At 38.2% G+C, this 17,571-nt stretch overlaps 1 protein-coding gene across 6 annotated transcripts in view; it reads left to right on the top strand.

Annotated features, from left to right (window-relative positions):
• The window catches only part of LOC126253597 (uncharacterized), a 323,092-nt gene that overhangs the window by 208,589 nt on the left and 96,932 nt on the right, over positions 1–17,571 (top strand). For all 6 annotated transcript variants that reach the window (XM_049955071.1, XM_049955060.1, XM_049955043.1 and 3 more), the window contains exon 4: positions 14,542–14,739. In XM_049955071.1, coding sequence (XP_049811028.1) covers positions 14,542–14,739 — 198 coding nt within the window. The remainder of the gene's footprint in view (positions 1–14,541; positions 14,740–17,571) is intronic.

Below are 17,571 nucleotides of genomic sequence, written 5' to 3'. Positions count from 1 at the left end.
GGTGTCTATACAAGATATTACATTACACAAAATTTTACATGACACTTAACATTTAATATTTTTAGTTTAATTTAATTTAATTTTTATTTTAAATTACCCACTTACTATATCCAAAAATTCATCTAATGAGTAGAAGGAGTTGCCATTAAGAAATTCTTTTAATTTCCTTTTAAATGCTATATGGGTATCTGTCAGACTTTTGATGCTATTAGGAAAGTGACGAAAGACTTTTGGGGCAGCATAATTTACCCCCTTCTGAGCCAAAGTTAGATTTGACCTTGAGTAGTGAAGATCATCCTTTCTCCTAGTGTTGTAGCCATGTACACTGCAATTACTTTTGAATTCGTTCAGATTGTTAATAACAAATTTCATAAGTGAATAGAGATACAGTGAGGCTACAGTGAAGATCTCTAGCTCTTTAAATAAGTGTCTACAGGATAATCTTGAATGAGTTCCAGCAATTATTCTGATTACATACTTTTCTGCAATGAACACTCTTTCACTCAATGATGAGTTACCCCAGAATATGATGCTATACAAAAGCAGAGAATGAAAATAGGTGTGGTAAGCTAATTTACTCAGATGTATATTGCCAAAATTTGCAATGACCCTAATAGCATAAGTAGCTGAACTCAAACATTTCAGCAGGTCTTCAGTGTGTTTTTTGCAGTTCAACCCCTCATCAATGCATACACCTAGAAATTTTGAATATTCTACCTTAGCTACCGATTTCTGATCGAAGTCTATATTTATAAATGGTGTCATTCCATTTACTGTGTGGAACTTATGTACTGTGTTTTGTCAAAGTTTAATGAGAGCCCATTTGCAGAGAACCACTTAATGATTTTCTGAAAAACATCATTTACAATTTCACCAGTTAATTCTCGTCTGTTGGGTGTGATAGCTATACTTGTATCATCAGCAAAAAGCACCAGCTTTGCATCTTCATAAATATAGAATGGCAAGTCATTAATATATATTAAGAACAGCAGAGGACCCAAGACCGAACCTTGCAACACCCCATTCTTGATTGTTCCCCAGTTTGAGAAATCACCAGTTTTTTGCATATTATGTGAACTGCTTATTTCAACTTTCTGCACTCTTGCAGTTAGGTATGATTTAAACCATTTGAGTGCTTTCCCATTCATACCACAGCACTTGAGCTTATCTAGAAGTATTCCATTATTTACACAATCAGAAGCCTTTTAGAGATCACAAAAAATCCCAACGGGTGACTTCCGGTTACTCAGAGCATTTAATATTTCATCAGTGAAAGTATATTTAGCATTTTCCGTTGAAAAACCTTTCTGGAAATCAAACTGACATTTTGTTAAAACTTTATTTTTACAAAGGTGTGAAGGTACTCTACAATACATTACTTATTCAAGAATTTTGGATAAGGCAGTCAGAAGAGAGACTGGGTGGTAGTTGTTGACATCAGATGTGTCCCCTTTTTTATGTAGTGGTTTAACAATGGCATACTTCAGTCTATCTGGGAAAATTCCCTGCTTCAGAGAGCTATTACATATGTGGCTAAGAATCCCACTTATCTCTTGGGAACAATCTTTTATTATCCTGCTGGAAATGCCATCAATTCCATGTGAGCTTTTATTCTTGAGAGAGTTTATTATCTTCCTAATTTCAGAAGAAGAGGTAGGTGGGATTTCAATTGTATCAAATGGCATGGATAAGGCCTCTTCCATTAACTGCCTTGCTTCTTCTAATGAACATTTAGATCCCATTTTCTCTACAACATTTAAAAAAGTGGTTATTCAAAATGTTTTTGACTTCCAGCTTGTTGTTTGTCAAGTTTCCATTCGCTTTGACGGTAATGCCATCATCCTGTACTCTTGGTTGCCCTGTCTCCCTTGTAATAATATTCCAAATTGTTTTGATTTTGTTATCCGTAGTATTAATCTCAGACATGATGTACATGCTTCTGGACTTTTTAATAACCTTTCTTCATGTAACACAGTAGTTTTTATAATATTTGACTGTTTCTGGGTCATTACTCTTTCTTGTTGTTAGATACAGTTCCCTTTTGTGGTTACAGGATATTTTTATTCCTTTAGTAAGCCAAGGTTTTTTGCATGGTTTCTTATGATTAGATTTAACTACTTTCTTGGGGAAACAGTTTTCAAATTCTCTTACAAGTGTATCGTGAAATAAGTTATATTTTAAATTAGCATCAGGTTCCTTGTACACCTCATCCCAGTCTAACTGCTGAAGATTTTCTCTGAAATTTCTAATTGTTGAGTCATTACATTAATTGAATGCACAACTTTGGAGGGTAGTTTTGAATTACTGAATGGACCTATGTCATATACTGTAACTAGCTGAGCACCGTGATCAGAAAGGCCATTCTCAACAGGACAAGAATTTATGTTTTTAAACTTATCATGGTCTATAAAAGTGTTATCTATCAATGTGCTGCTGTCCTTTACTACCCAAGTAGGAAAATTAATGACAGATGTCAAATTGAAAGAACCGAGCAAGACTTCCAGGTCTTTCTTCCTATTACCCTCTTTCAGTGAATCAACATTGAAGTCCCCACAAATAATAATTTGCTTTTCCCTATCTGACAGATAGCACAACAAGTCACCCAAGTTTTCCAGGAATAAATGAAAGTTTCCTGAAGGGGACCTATATACCGTTGCAATTATAAAAGAGCTCTCCTTCAGTTTAAGTTGACAGGCACATGCTTCTGTATGTTGCTCTAGACAAAACTTTTTTGTATGTAAGCTTCTTACACAGTGATAACTTTTAACATATATGGCAACTCCTCCTCTCACCTTATTCTCTCTACGCATATGTGCAGCTGGTTTATAACCATTGATATTTATCTTTTCCATATCAGACACAATGTGATGCTCAGACAGGCATAGTATATCTATTACATTATCAGATTCAATGTCATCTAAACAAACCAGGAGCTCATCTATTTTATTCTTCAGTCCTGGAATATTTTGGTGAAAAATGGTAACATTATTTTTTACTTTACTTTTGTGAGAATCTACTTTTTTCTTTAATCCACCAATATTTTGGTTAAATATGGTAACATTATTATTTACTTTCCTGTTGTGAGAATCTTGTGAGTTTTGGACCTCTTTAGCACCTGCCTGCCTGAACTTCTCATTGGACACTGATATTAGTCTAAAAAAGAGGTACATCATTAGTACTAGTGTCCTCCCTTATGTATTTCTCTAACAACCCTGCCAGTTTACCCTTTCCTTTCCTATTTAGCTGTAGGCCATGCCTAGTGAAATCCCCCCTATCAATAGACTCGACAGGAACCAATCCAATGTCTGACAGAGTGGCCGCTCTACGCAACTGATCCAACCCCATATTTACCCTCCTGACAGAGCGGTTCAACTGGGGCTGATCATGCCACGTGAAAGCAGGCACCAGCCCAAAATTGGTATGGGTCATTGCAGAGGCTATTTTCACCATGTCACACTCAATACTGTAGCCCTGATCCCTATCAAAACTGTTTCCCACTCCACCCACTATCATCACATGATCCTTCTTTGAGAAACCCTTGCGCAAGGAACCTATATCCTCTGCCACCTGGCTAAGACATGCACTTGGCTTGAAAAAGTTTCTGACCTGGTACCTGTCACCTAATTTTTCCTGCAAAATCTGGCCCACACCTCTTCCATGGCTGCTACCTACCAACAGAACTTTCCTCTTACTTTCTACTTTTTTTTTGAAACAGTTGGTTTCCTAGTAAGATTCTGTTGCATCTTAACTACATCTACTTCTACTGGAGCCTCTTCCTTACTTAACTGTGGTAGCAAGGCAAATCTATTCGTTGTGCCAATTGGGGGACTGTCAGACGCTGTTCTCTTTCTGTGGCCCCTGTTCCCAGCTACCACTTCCCACCGCTGTTTACCCTCCTCCCCCCTTAACCTCTTCAGTTCCTCCCTCACTCTGTCCAAATCAGCCTGAAGGGCTCTAATTTTCTCATTCTGTTCAGCTATAATCCTATCTCTTGAGCAAACCCTGCAAAAGAATGGAAGAGTCTCGTTTGCTTCCCCAATTCCCACGCCGCTACAATTTCCCCAATGAAATCACCCATCACAACAGCTGCACAAAACCCCTGAACTGCTGCCAAGTCAAAGGGGTGAGGCTGACAGCAGCTTGGATCTAGGTATACGAGATCCCACAGGGTTTGTATCCCTGAGGAATACTTGGATGCAATAACTGCCTAATTCACTCATCCAGCACGTCGTACTCTGGCTCTCTCACAGCCTTATCCTATCTCAACAGAGACAGGGCCACCTGTGAAAGCAGCCATGTCATATAAAGTCTTGTTGCAATTACTGCATAGTATTTTATGTCATAACCACCAACTGACTGTAAGCCATTGTAAATGGTCACCACCAACAGAATTCACCACCCAGTGGTGGAACATACCACTGAGCACAACATGCTCTGGTACAGTAGTTGCTTCAAAACTCGTGCCAAGTGGATCCTCCCCTCCCCCCCCCCCCCCAGCACAACTATACTGAATACAACTATACAACTACACAGGAATGCATCCTTCTCTTTTGTAATATTCCTGGCCTCAGTCTCCTCTGACCTACTGCACCCACACCCTCTACCCAACAGACTCTCCCTCCTCTGTCCTGTCACTCCCTCCCAATCCATGCCTTCACATCATTGTCATTGTGCACCACACAACTCACGAACTCTGGAGTCTGTGAGTTGCATTCCTATCATGTACACTTGCTGTCCCCCACCCCTCTTCCGCATTCTTATCCCACACACTGGGCTGCCGTCCCCTGAGCTACCAGCAACCCGTCCTCCTGTTTCCCACCTCTTTCTCTCTGTATCCGCCATACCCAATGTAAACCCTCCCCACTAGTCCTCCTGATCTTAGCATTGTGTGTTCAGCTGTCACAGTGTAGGTACAAGGGTGTGTGCTTGTGTGTGTGTGTGTGTGTGTGTTTGTCTGAAAACTGCCTATCAACGACTCAATATATCTACTGTTCAATGAGGCATCTCCTCTACTGCTAAATTATATACTAGTAACTAACTTTGATATCCACCTCTCAATTTGCTTTTCTTAAGGGTTCACAAAGAACAGCATACAAGATATCTCTAATGAAATCATGGCAGAGGTAAACAAGAATTATTGTATATTCTGTGTGTTTCCCACAACCTTTGAGCATGGGGATTATAAAACTCTATTCCTATAATAAGATGGTATTGCTGGCATCCCTCTTGCATGCTGTCTCATTTTTATAACAGTAGTCAGAGGGACACAGTGACAGACTGTCTACGTCTACATCTACATCTACATCTATGTCCACAAACATTTTACCAGTTAATGGGGTTCCTTCCCATTCCATTTATGTATCAAGCACAGGAAGAATGACCATTTGAATACCTCTGTCCATGCTATAATTATTCTGATCTTGTTCTCACAATCCCTGTGTGAGCAATACACAGGGGATTATAACGTATTCCTAGGGTCATCATTTAAAGGTGGCCCTTGAAACATTGTTAGCAGACTTTTGCGAGAGCCTGCTAGTTCAGTTTCTTCAGCATCACTGTAATGTTCTCCCATGGGTCAAACAAACCTGTGACCATTCGTGCTGCCCTTCTCTGTATATGTTAAATATCCCCTGTTAGTCCTATTTGGTAAAGATCCCACACACTTAAGTAGTATTCTAGAATGGGTCACAAGAGTGATTTGTAAGCCATCTCCTTTGTTGACTGATTGCACTTCCCTAGTATTCTACCAGTAAGCTGATGGCTACCACCTGCTTTACTCACGACTGAGCTCATGTAATCATTCCGATCCACATCCCTACAAAGTGCTACAGGTATTTGTATGAGGTAGCCGATTACAACTGTCACTCATTGATGTTATAGTCATAGGGCACTACATTTTTTTTATGTTGTAAATGCACAGTTTTACATTTCTGGACATTAAAGCAAGTTGCCAATCTTTGCACCACTTTGAAATCTTATTGAGATCTGACTGAATGTTTATGCAGCTTGTAGTACTGGAGAAAGTCTGAGAGTACTATTAATATTATGTGCAAGGTCATGAATATACAGCACAAACAGCAGTGGTCCCAAGACGCTTCACTGGGGACACACTTGTAGTTACTTCTACATCTGATGGTGACTCCCCATCCAAGATGACATGCTGTGTTGTCCCTACCAAAAAGTCCTAAAGACAGTCATAAATTTCACTCGATACCACATATGACTGAACGTTTGACAATAAGCATACATGTGGTACTGAGTCAAACACTTTCTGAACTTCATGAAATACTGCATCTGTCTGACTGCCTTGATCCAAAGCATTTAGTATGTCATGTGATGTAGTAATTGACGGAAAGTCATTGAGTAAAACAGAAGTGATTCCAGGCGTTCCCCAAGGTAGTGTTATAGGCGCTTTGCTGTTCCTTATCTATATAAACGATTTGGGAGACAATCTGAGCAGCCGTCTTCAGTTGTTTGCAGATGATGCTGTTGTTTATTGACTAATAAAGTCATCAGAAGATCAAAACAAACTGCAAAATGATTTAGAAAAAATATCTGAATGGTGCAAAAAGTGGCAGTCGACCCTAAATAACGAAAAGTGTGAGGTCATCCACAGGAGAGCTAAAAGGAAGTTTATCTTCAGTTACATTATAAATCAGTCTAATCTAAAAGCTGTAAACTCAACTAAATACCTAGGTATTACAATTACGAACAACTTAAATTGGAAAGAACACATAGAAAATGTTGTGGGGAAGGCTAACCAGAGGCTGCGTTTTATTGGCAGGACACTTAGAAAATGGAACAGACCTACTAAGGAGACTGCCTACACTAAGCTTGTCCGTCCTCTTTTAGAATACTGCTGTGTGGTGGGGGATCCTTACCAGACAGGACTGACGGAGTACATTGAAAAAGTTCAAAGAAAGGCAGCACAGTTTGTATTATCGCGAAATATGGGAGAGAGTGTCACAGAAATGATGCAGGATTTGGGCTGGAAATCATTAAAAGAAAGTCTTTTGTGTTGCGAAGGAATCTTCTCACAAAATTCACCTACATAGGGAGAAATGATCACCACGATAAAATAAGGGAAAAAAGAGCTTGTATGGAAAGATGAGATTGGAATAATAGAGACTTGTGAAGGTGGTTCGATGAACCCTCTGCCAGGCACTTAAATGTGATTTGCAGAGTATCCATGTAGATGTAGATGAGAAAAGTGCTAGCTGGTTTCACATGAGTGATGTTTTGGAATCGATGTTGGTCATTCTGTTCGAAATACCTCATTATGTTTGAGCTGAGAAAATGTTCTGAGATTGTACAACAAATCGATGTCAAAGGTATTGAACGGTAGTTTCGTGGATCACTACTACTACCCTTGTAAACTTATGTTACCTGTGCTTTCTTCCAATTTCTGGGTATGGTTTTTTTGTTTGAGGGATGTACAATAGATTATAGTTAGAAGAGGTGGCTAAATCAGCCATAAATTCAGTATAGAATCTGATAAGGATTCCATTGGGCCATGGAGCTTTGTTCAATTTTAATGGTTTCAGCTGTTTCTCAGCACCACTGAAACTAACTCTTATTTCACTCATCTTTTAAGTAGTATGGGGATTAAATTGGGTCGATTCTCCTGAATTTTCCTTTGTAAAGGAACATTTGAAAACAGAGTTAATCATTTCATCTTTTGCCTTCCTACCCCCAATTTCAGTTCCTGTCTCATTTGCTAGGGGCTGACTTGAAAGATTGTTTAACAATATTCTGCTGCAGTAGTCACTGAAGCATTCATGCTTTACTCTCTTGACAGCTAAATGCATTTCATTCAGCTTCTCCCTACCTATTGTCCTATGCTTTGTTTTACACCTATTATGCAGTAATCTGTTTATTTGGGAATTTCTCTATGGTGACTGTATCCCATGGAGAATCCCTCCCATTATGAACTGTTCACTGGATATGTCTCTATACAGTGCATGGTTAACTATTGTTTTAAACTTGAGCCATAGTTCCTCTACATGCTCCTGCTCTGTGCTAAAAGTTTCAAGTTCCTCATTGATATGACATTACTGATTTTTTTAACTAGTTTATGATATTGTTCTGCTTGTTTTAGTTGCCTTTTTTACTTAGGTAATCATAGTTGCCACAACTGCATCCTGATCACCAATTCCTGTTTCGATGTGGACATCCTCAAAGAGGCCACGTCTGTTTGTTGCCATTAGATCCAATATATTTCTATCATTGGTGGGTTTTGAACTAAGTGCTCTAGGTATTTTTCAGAGAAAACATTTACTAATGTTTCACAGGATGTCTTATCATGCACACCACTAACAAACCTGTAATTTTCCCAATTGATTGTTCAATGATTAAAGTCTACACCGATGATTACAATATGATTGGGGTACTTACATACAAGTGAACTGAGGATTTCTCTTAAGTTCTCGGTTACATCAGGATATAAGTCAGGTGGCTGATAGAAGGATCCAATTACTATTTTTTGCCTATTCCTGATAAGCCACCTCCATTTCCCATTATCGTATCCTTTTGGTATACTATTAAATTTCCCCAAAAATTTCACTACTATCAATCTCAGGCTTCAGCCAGCTTGCTGTACCTGGCATGACGTGGGCTTCACTGCTTTTCAGGAGCATTTTGAACTCAGGCACTGTGTTGAAAATGCTTCGGCAATTAACCACTATTCTTACCTTTGGGAGGCATTTCTCTTCATCTTACACTGATGCTTCTGGGTTTCCTACAGCCTAGTCTAAAAAGCCCTTGTGTGCACCCCACAAATGGTCAGTTATCTGGGTAACACCTCTGATGTGTGCTGCACACCTGACCCATTCAGGGGCAGTCTATACTACAGAAATAAAATAAAACTCTGAATGAGCCCTTGAAACACGTGGAGGTTCAGTTCTGGCTGTGTTTCTGTTTGTAACCTATGAACACTAATGTGCAAAATATGATGTGCATATCAGATGATGTGTCACTGCCAAGCAGCATAGCTCAATGAAACTTGGACCATACATAGAAAGAACTGCTGCAATATAGTACCGGAGATAATTGAAAGAAATACACAGATCAACAGAAATTACAATTGTATTTAAAGACAAGAACTACACTTAAATCACTGTGATTTATTATGGTCCCCTGGTCATTACAATAGGCCAAAGGTTGGTGATGAGTTCTTCTGTTGTAGCGTTCTGTCATTCCTCCACCAGCATGACTGACAACTGCTGGATGGTCATTGCTGCATGTGGACATGCTGCAGTGCATGTCCCAAACACATCCCACACATGCTTGAATGCATTTAAGTCAGGGGAACAGGCAGGCCAGTCCATTCATCGAATATCCCCTGATTCCAAAAGGCACTCCACGTATGCTGTTTGATGTGCTCATGCATTGTCATCCATGAAAATGAAGCCAGGGCTGAGTTCAACTCTGAAAAAATACTCATGGCTAAGGAGTACAGAGACACAATGTAGTTGACTGGTGGGTGTACCAATGTCATAGATTATGTCTGCTCACACCATAACATATGGACCACCAAAATGATCATGTTTGATCATTTTCCTGGGTGCATTACATACTCCCACCTCTCCATATGAGGGTATGACTAGAATCACCACTCAAACTGAATCTGCTCACATCTGAGAAGAGCACGCAACCTTACTCCTTGTTGATCCATTCCCTATGCTCTTGCATACACTTACTTCAAGTGTACAGACATCTACAGAACACAACATACTCTGATTACTGTGGCGAGAGGCAGTGCTGAAGACAGCTGATCTTTGCAGTTCCATGAATGAGGACACTGCCAACAAGCATTATGGTCCTTATGTCACTGTGACTCTGATGTATGCACAGCAATACTATCAGCATAGGTCTTCATCAGTCTTCGATGGCTCACCGTTCCATTGAAATATCGTATCCCGAAACCTCTTTGAACACAACATACTATTCTTCGGACAAAGAGATCATCCCCATGCAGTTGCCATGCCACTGTGGAGAGCAAGACTGTGTGCCTTTCATTCCTAGTAAATGTGATTGCAATTGTGTTCGATATTTGACTTGGGTCCCTTCTTACCTGTTGCACAGTGTAACGGTCATCTGGTGCTGACCTCGTGGCATGTGACATCCAGTTTTCTGTGTATGACTGGAAGACTTTTAGCAACATGCTCCTGCATTTTCATTCATTTCCACCAAGTAGTTAATGTGTTGTGTTACTTCATCTGCCTCATGTTTAAGTCTTATTGAGTAGTGTAAATAATCTACCAATGACTTTAAGGGGTGGATGCAAAACTGCTGATGATACAAACATAATAATGAAGGATCTAAACTCTGCCTTATTCTAACATACACAAGTTGATAACTCAACAGGCCTACATTTGGTTCCAAAAAAAATCTGAATCTAATAAAAGCTCAATTTATACAGTTCTGAACAAGCAAATATGACCTGTTGGCACCATAAGTACGAATAATGGCTGCACACTTAAAAAAGCTTTGTGTTAATCTCATCACTCAGTTGGAGGACAAGTGAAAGTAGAGTCAACAACTGATACAGTCCTTTTTTTAAGGGCATTATTCCAAATTTCAACAAAATAAGTTAAGAACAGTACCAGATTCTATATACCTAGACATTTTGAAAGGACTTCACTCCTGAAATAATGCCCTTTCAATAGTGATCATATTTGCATTTCATCTATCAAATAAGTGATTCACTATGCGCTAAATTTCTGTGGCTCAACTGTTATTATTTCTGAACAGTATTGTGAGATGTGAAATAGTGACAAATATTGGTCATAAACAAGTGAAAGTACCAAGAATCCTTCATTTCCACAAGTGCCTTCTGTTTTTATTTTTGAAAAGACTTTCACAGGACCAGTGGCTATTAACGGGAACAAAATGCAAGACATACAACACTTGCTTGATTATATTCTGCATGAATATAACACTTTCTATGGTGGTTTGATGAAATGACCTGTGCATAACAGTGCTGTTGATGATGACGATTTTGAAACTGTTTTGTATGCGCTTTGATTAGAGTTGCAATGCTGAAAAAAACTATTACTTAAAAAAGGAACATCTTAAAACACTATTAAAGAAGTAACTTGACCTTGCAAATGAATTACTTCCTCAAGAAAAGGACCCTATTCCAATATTTTGGACTTATTTTTTTCAAAGAGATTGAAAAACTTCGCAACTGCAGTAATGCCAAAATACTCATTTCATTCTATTCTTTATACATCGGAAAGCCCATCCTGTTGCACTCCATACACTCACTCGCAGAATGTTGTCCTTGGTTCCTGAAACTTAAGATTTTGGAGTAAGGTCCTTTCAAAGATGACTGCATCAATTAGATAAATTGATCAAGAAGGTCAGTTTAGTATATTTTACACTCAAAATACCTCTGATAGTGTTTCTATAATGGCAAGGCTGTAAGCATCTTTTGAAAATTTTCCACCCCTATCATTTGTAATGGCATTATCTTCTGGGACAGAACAGTAAAACAAAAGAAAGTATTTATCCTTCTAAATCAAGTAACTGAATATTGTATAAATATAATAGAGGGAAACATTCCACGTGGGAGTGTGATTTACATAATCACAATACAAGATACACACAAAAATTTCATGCAGACTTTGGCTCCATCCCCAGGGTTCAGAGTAGGGAAATGTAATTTGACCAAACATCTTCAACAGGCTCCCGTCTAACACAAAGCAATAATGTCTGCTTGTGTCTGTGTATGTGCGGATGGATATGTGTGTGTGTGTGTGCGAGTGTATACCTGTCCTTTTTTCCCCCTAAGGTAAGTCTTTCCGCTCCCGGGATTGGAATGACTCCTTACCCTCTCCCTTAAAACCCCCATTCTTTCATCTTTCCCCCTCCTTCCCTCTTTCCTGATGAGGCAACAGTTTGTTGCGAAAGCTTGAATTTCGTGTGTATGTTTGTGTTTGTTTGTGTGTCTATCGACCTGCCAGCACTTTTGTTCGGTAAGTCACATCATCTGAATATTGTATAAATTAGATAACCATGCACCTTGTAGAAATCTCTTTAAGGATTTTGAAATTCTCAGCTGTACAAGATTTAGTGTGATTTACATAATCACAATACAAGATACACACAAAAATTTCATGCAGACTTTGGCTCCATCCCCAGGGTTCAGAGTAGGGAAATGTAATTTGACCAAACATCTTCAACAGGCTCCCATGTAACACAAAGCAAACAGCAGAGAATTGCAACCAGCTCAAAGAAAATAAAAAAAATACCTCACCAGTCATTCCTACAATTTATCTAAATTTCAGGGTGGAAAAGTGTACCAGGTACATGACAAGTGGTAGTGTTTTGTGAGCAAGCCTGTGGTTTACAGATATATCTAATTGTTTCATTTAAAAATAACAATGTATTTGTGTAAGTATTAAAGACCAATAAGAGATTAATTACCAGAATTTCAGTATAACTGAGGAACCATTTGTTTTAGTAACTTTTCTATTAATTTACTAGTTTAGCTGAGACAAGCAGGAATTTTTAACAAACAGTTTAATGATTATTTATATATAATATAATGCAGCCTACTATTATGTTAGTAAAAGTTGTTCCCTTTTCTTAAAGTATAACTTTACTCGTTCCTCATCCCTGATTTTACTTCTTGATGGGATTTGTGGTAAAAAGTGAATGAATAAATTAATAGAAGAGTATTGGTCCGTGATTTGTTTTGCATTTGTTGGTGTAACAGAAGAAAATTGTTCAGGAAATCTATTTTTGGTCAACTCAGTGGAAGGCTATTTGTTTGTAACAGTTCTGACAAATTTGTAAACATATTTGGAGAACTCCTGCAACACAGATATAGTGTCCACTGCTCTAAGCCTAGTTCCATGGAAGTAATTTCCTGGTGTCTTAACAGATATCCTATCATCATGTCCCTTCTCCTTGTCCGTGTTTTACTCATATTCCTTTCCTCTCCGATTCTGCGCAGTACCTCCTCTCTCCTTACTTTATCAGTCCACCTAATTTTTGACATTTGCCTGTAGTATCATATCTCCAATGCTTTGATTCTCTTCTGTTCTACTTTTCCCACAGTCCATGTTTCACTACCATACAATGCTGCTGTGCTCCGGACGTACATTCTCAGAAATTTCTTCCTCAAATTAAGGTCTATGTTTGATACTAGTAGACTTCTCTCAGCCACGAATACCCTTTTTGCCAGTGCTAGTCTGCTTTTGATGTCCTCCTTGCTCCATATGTCATTGGTTATTTTGCTGCCAAGGTAGCAGAATCCCTTTACTTCATCTACTTCATGACTATCAATCCTGATGTTAAGTTTCTTGCTGTTCTCATTTCTGCTACTTCTCATTACTTCTGTCTTTCTTCAGTTTACTCTCAATCTGTATTCTGTACTCATTAGATTATTTATTCATTCAGTATATCATGTAATTCTTCTTCACTTTCACTCAGGATAGCAATGTCATCAGCGAATCATACCTTTGATATCCTTTCACCTTGAATTTTAATTCCACTGTTCTTCTGTTTCCATCATTGCTTCTTCGATGTACAGATTGAACAGTAGGGGGGAAAGACTACATCCCTGCCATACACCCTTCTTAATCCAAGCACTTTGTTCTTGGTCATCCACTCTTATTATTCCCTCTTGGCTTTTGTACATATCATATATTACCCATCTACCCCTACAGATTTCTCTCAGAATTTCGAACATCTTGCACTATTTTACATTGTTGAATGCTTTTGTCCAGATTGACAAATCCCATGGACATGTCTTGATTTTTCTTTATTCTTGCTTCCATTATAAACTGAAACATCAGAATTGCCTATCTGGTGCTTTTACCTTTTCTAAAGCCAAATTGATTGTCAACTAGCACATCCTCAATTTTCTTTTCCATTCTTCTGTATATTATTCTTGTCAGCAACTTCAATGCATGAGCTGTTAAACTGACTGTGGAATAATTCTCACACTTGTCAGCTCTTGCAGTCTTTGGAATTGTGTGGATGATATTTTTCCAAAAGTCAGATGGTCGTTGTCAGACTCATACATTCTACACACCAACATGAATAGTCGTTTTGTTGCTTCCCCCAGTGATTTTAGAAATTCTGATGGAATATTGTCTATCCCTTCTACCTTATTTGATCTTAAGTCCTCCAAACTCTCTTAAATTCTGATTCTAATACTGAATCCCCTATCTCTTCTATATTGAACCCTGTTTCTCCTTCTATCACATCAGACAAATCTTCTCCCTCATAGAGGCCTTCAATGTACGCTTTCCACCTATCTGCTCTCTCCTCTGCATATAACAGTCAAATTCCCATTGCACTCTTAATGTTACCACCCTTGCTCCGAAGGTTGTTTAAACTTTCCTGTATGCTGAGTCAGTCCTTCTGATAATCATTTCGTTTTTCAGTTTCTTCGAATATTTTTAGTTTATTAACATAATGTGCTATTGTAATTTGTGATTGAATGTGGTACAGGAAGTAAGTTATAGTCATAAATTATTTTTTGATGAAATATGGTATTTTATTAATGAATATCCTCTTTTTTACCAGGGTCGTACATTTAGTGGACTCATACACAGTTATTTGGATACATCAGATGAACTGAATAAAGTGTTTCTCCCAATTTACCAAACTCCTGAAGGCAAGAAAATTTATGATGAAACACTGGCCTCAGTTCGTGAGAACTTTCCTCAGTATGTGAGAGAAATTGAAGGAACAGCTGATGGAGCAAAGGTGCCATTTCATAAAGTAAGTTGTGGCTCATTTCAGAGACATACTCATGTAATCCAGTTTAAAGACATAAAGCAATATCAGACACAGTGCGAAAGAGAGTCTTGTTCATTTCTATTTTGGTAAACGTAATGAGTATTAATCACAATTAAGTAAAGAAAAGAAGGTATGGGCAAACCAATTCGAACTGCCTTGTGTAATTACTATGACATTTATTATTATTGTTGTTGTTGGTACTGGGTAATACACAGGGCTGCCACAAGTTCTGGAAATCAGCAAATTTCAAATGTGCCTGGGAAATATCAGAGGAATTTGGAAAAAAAAATCTGGGAAAACCTTGTTTTTGTCTCAGTAGATGAAATGTTTTATTTATTGAGATGTCATACATCGTTGCTGGCTAGGTGCAGCTGAGTACATGCGCTGCTTCCCTACTCTCTTATTCCTACTGCTTCTTCCCTTTCTATCACTCCCCTCAGCTTGCAGTCGATGCTGCCACCACTTCTTGCTGCTAGGGTAGCTGGCCAACAAGAGACAGAGAGGTGTGAGGAGTGGTTTGTTTGGATCTGATTCTCGGAGGCTGTATACAAAGCGGTTGGAGATGGCAGTCAAGCGTGCATGAGTTGTGTCTGAGTGATTGTGCGAATGTGTGTGTGCTCTCATTTTCTGAGTAAGGCTATGGCCAAAAATTTAATTTTGAGAGTGTGATTGTCTTTTCTATGTGCCTGTCTGCAGCTCAGCGATTATCTTTACAGAGAGTTGCTACCTATTCTCATTAGTATTGATTCTCAAGGTATTCACACAAATTTTCTGTCACATGGATTGATCACCATGGCCTCACTTCATTAACATGGTGTCTGTGACACATGAATAGCTGGCCACATGAGTGGATTTCTGTGATGGGCCAAAAACGCAGGCAATTTCTGAGGGTATCTCTAATGGATTGGGCCTCTCGTTCTGAAGCCTATTGTTTCCCACTAATTCGCAGGCTCTGCCCGTCAGATCTAGTCTTACCAATCTATCTTCAGGCCAGGTCTGTCTGTGTGTGGCTTAATGTGGAGGATTTTCATAGTTTATCCATGGACCCAGGACTGCGGTGCTCCTCGGCAAGCCACAGCCTTGGCGATGGATTTCAGGAATTGCGACTGTGTCACCACAAGTACATTTTACACTGTGGCATTTTGTAGACATTTTATTTATTGTAGTACATTTTGGCTCTTCAAAAGTAGTTTATATATTAGAAACTATGGCCGATAAGAAGAAGAAATTTGTGGCTCTCACTGGCGATTTGTGTGCTAAATACTCACATATTTCTTAAAAGAAAAATCACACAATACCTGTAAAATAATAGACATAACACAGTGGGTAATAACCAACAATAATGAACATAGTAGAACCAACATTTCATTGGCAGTTAGCCATAGTGTTGGTTTACGCAACTCTTGCCTGCCTTATGCACTTTTTTCGAGAGGCCTACTTTTTGCTGTGGTTATTTCTGAAAACAATGAAGGTATTTTAAATCTGTCTTGCAACTCCAAGGAAATGCATTTTTTGTCACCAAATGTGTTTTGTTTTATTGAAATAAAATAACAACAGTGGTCTTAATGAAACAAATATACCATTTGGCTTGCTTTCTCCATCTAAAAATATTTCATTACAAAAGATGGTGATGTTAGTGCTTAAGGTTTTTGCTCACACAGGGGAGAAATACAGAAGTCCTTACATATTTTTGAGATCTCAAAATTTGTTAGAGAAAAATGCTAAAACTTGTCTGGGAATCAGGGAAATACCAGGGAATTTCACTTGGAGAAACTTGTGGCAACCCTGATAGCTTTCTTCCAGCTTTTGATACTGTCACTGTAACCTACTGCATCAATTCTTGAGCTAGAAGTTTGTGAAAACTAATAGAGAATCAGATAAACATCAAATTTATGCTGCAAATGAGACAATCAAAATATTAACTTTAATGATAGTATGCCTCATGATACGTATGATTTGTACGGACTTTAGAAAGTAAGTTACACATTTCAAAAATATTGCAAAACAAGCGGCTACAGAACAGGACATGAAACACAAACGAAATTACAAAGATTTTTTTATACATGTTGGGACAAACTTGCTTAAAAGGAGTAGTGAAGTTGAATTAGTGAATGAAACAAGAAACATGATTTGTGGAGCAAGAAGTCTTTATGAAGGATCCAGGCTCATACTTAGGAAATCGCAAAAAGGAGGTCAGTGAGTGACAAATACATATCCAAAATAAACAGTGCTATCAAACAACAATGTGATTGTATCGGTGCTATCTTCAAAGACCCAAACAAATTCCTGTGTGAAAATTGTCTGGGAAAGGATGGCACACATTTAAATAGATTATGTTCGGTAACACCCAGCAGAATGTATGCAGATGTACGTAAAATCATTAAAAACAAGGGAAACTAACATTGTATAGTGGGGGTGAAAAATCAGGAAATCTGATATCCACAAAAAACAGTGATAACAAAAAAGAATATAGGACAAAAACAAACATATAATCGGGATATTCAATTATAAAAATAATGCACCAGAATATACAATACATAAAAAATAAGGTAACCCAATTAGAAATAATGCTAAATGAGGAAACTCCTGATATTCTAGCTCTGACGGAACATGGTCTAAATGAGCATGAAATTGTAAATCTTACTGTTGCAAATTACAATGTAACAGCTAGTTCATGCAGGAGGAATAATATGGGTGGTGAAGCTGCTATACTAACCCATAACAATATAAACAGAAACCATATAAACAGCCTTGATTTATGTTAAAAAAAAAAAAAAAAAAAAAAAAAAAACCATTGAAAATGTAGTCAAAGTA

The sequence above is a fragment of the Schistocerca nitens genome, chromosome 1 (assembly GCF_023898315.1).
Source record: "Schistocerca nitens isolate TAMUIC-IGC-003100 chromosome 1, iqSchNite1.1, whole genome shotgun sequence".
NCBI lineage: Eukaryota > Metazoa > Arthropoda > Insecta > Orthoptera > Acrididae > Schistocerca > Schistocerca nitens.
Note: the sequence above shows the minus strand (reverse complement) of the source record. Positions and strands in the feature narration are given on the sequence as shown.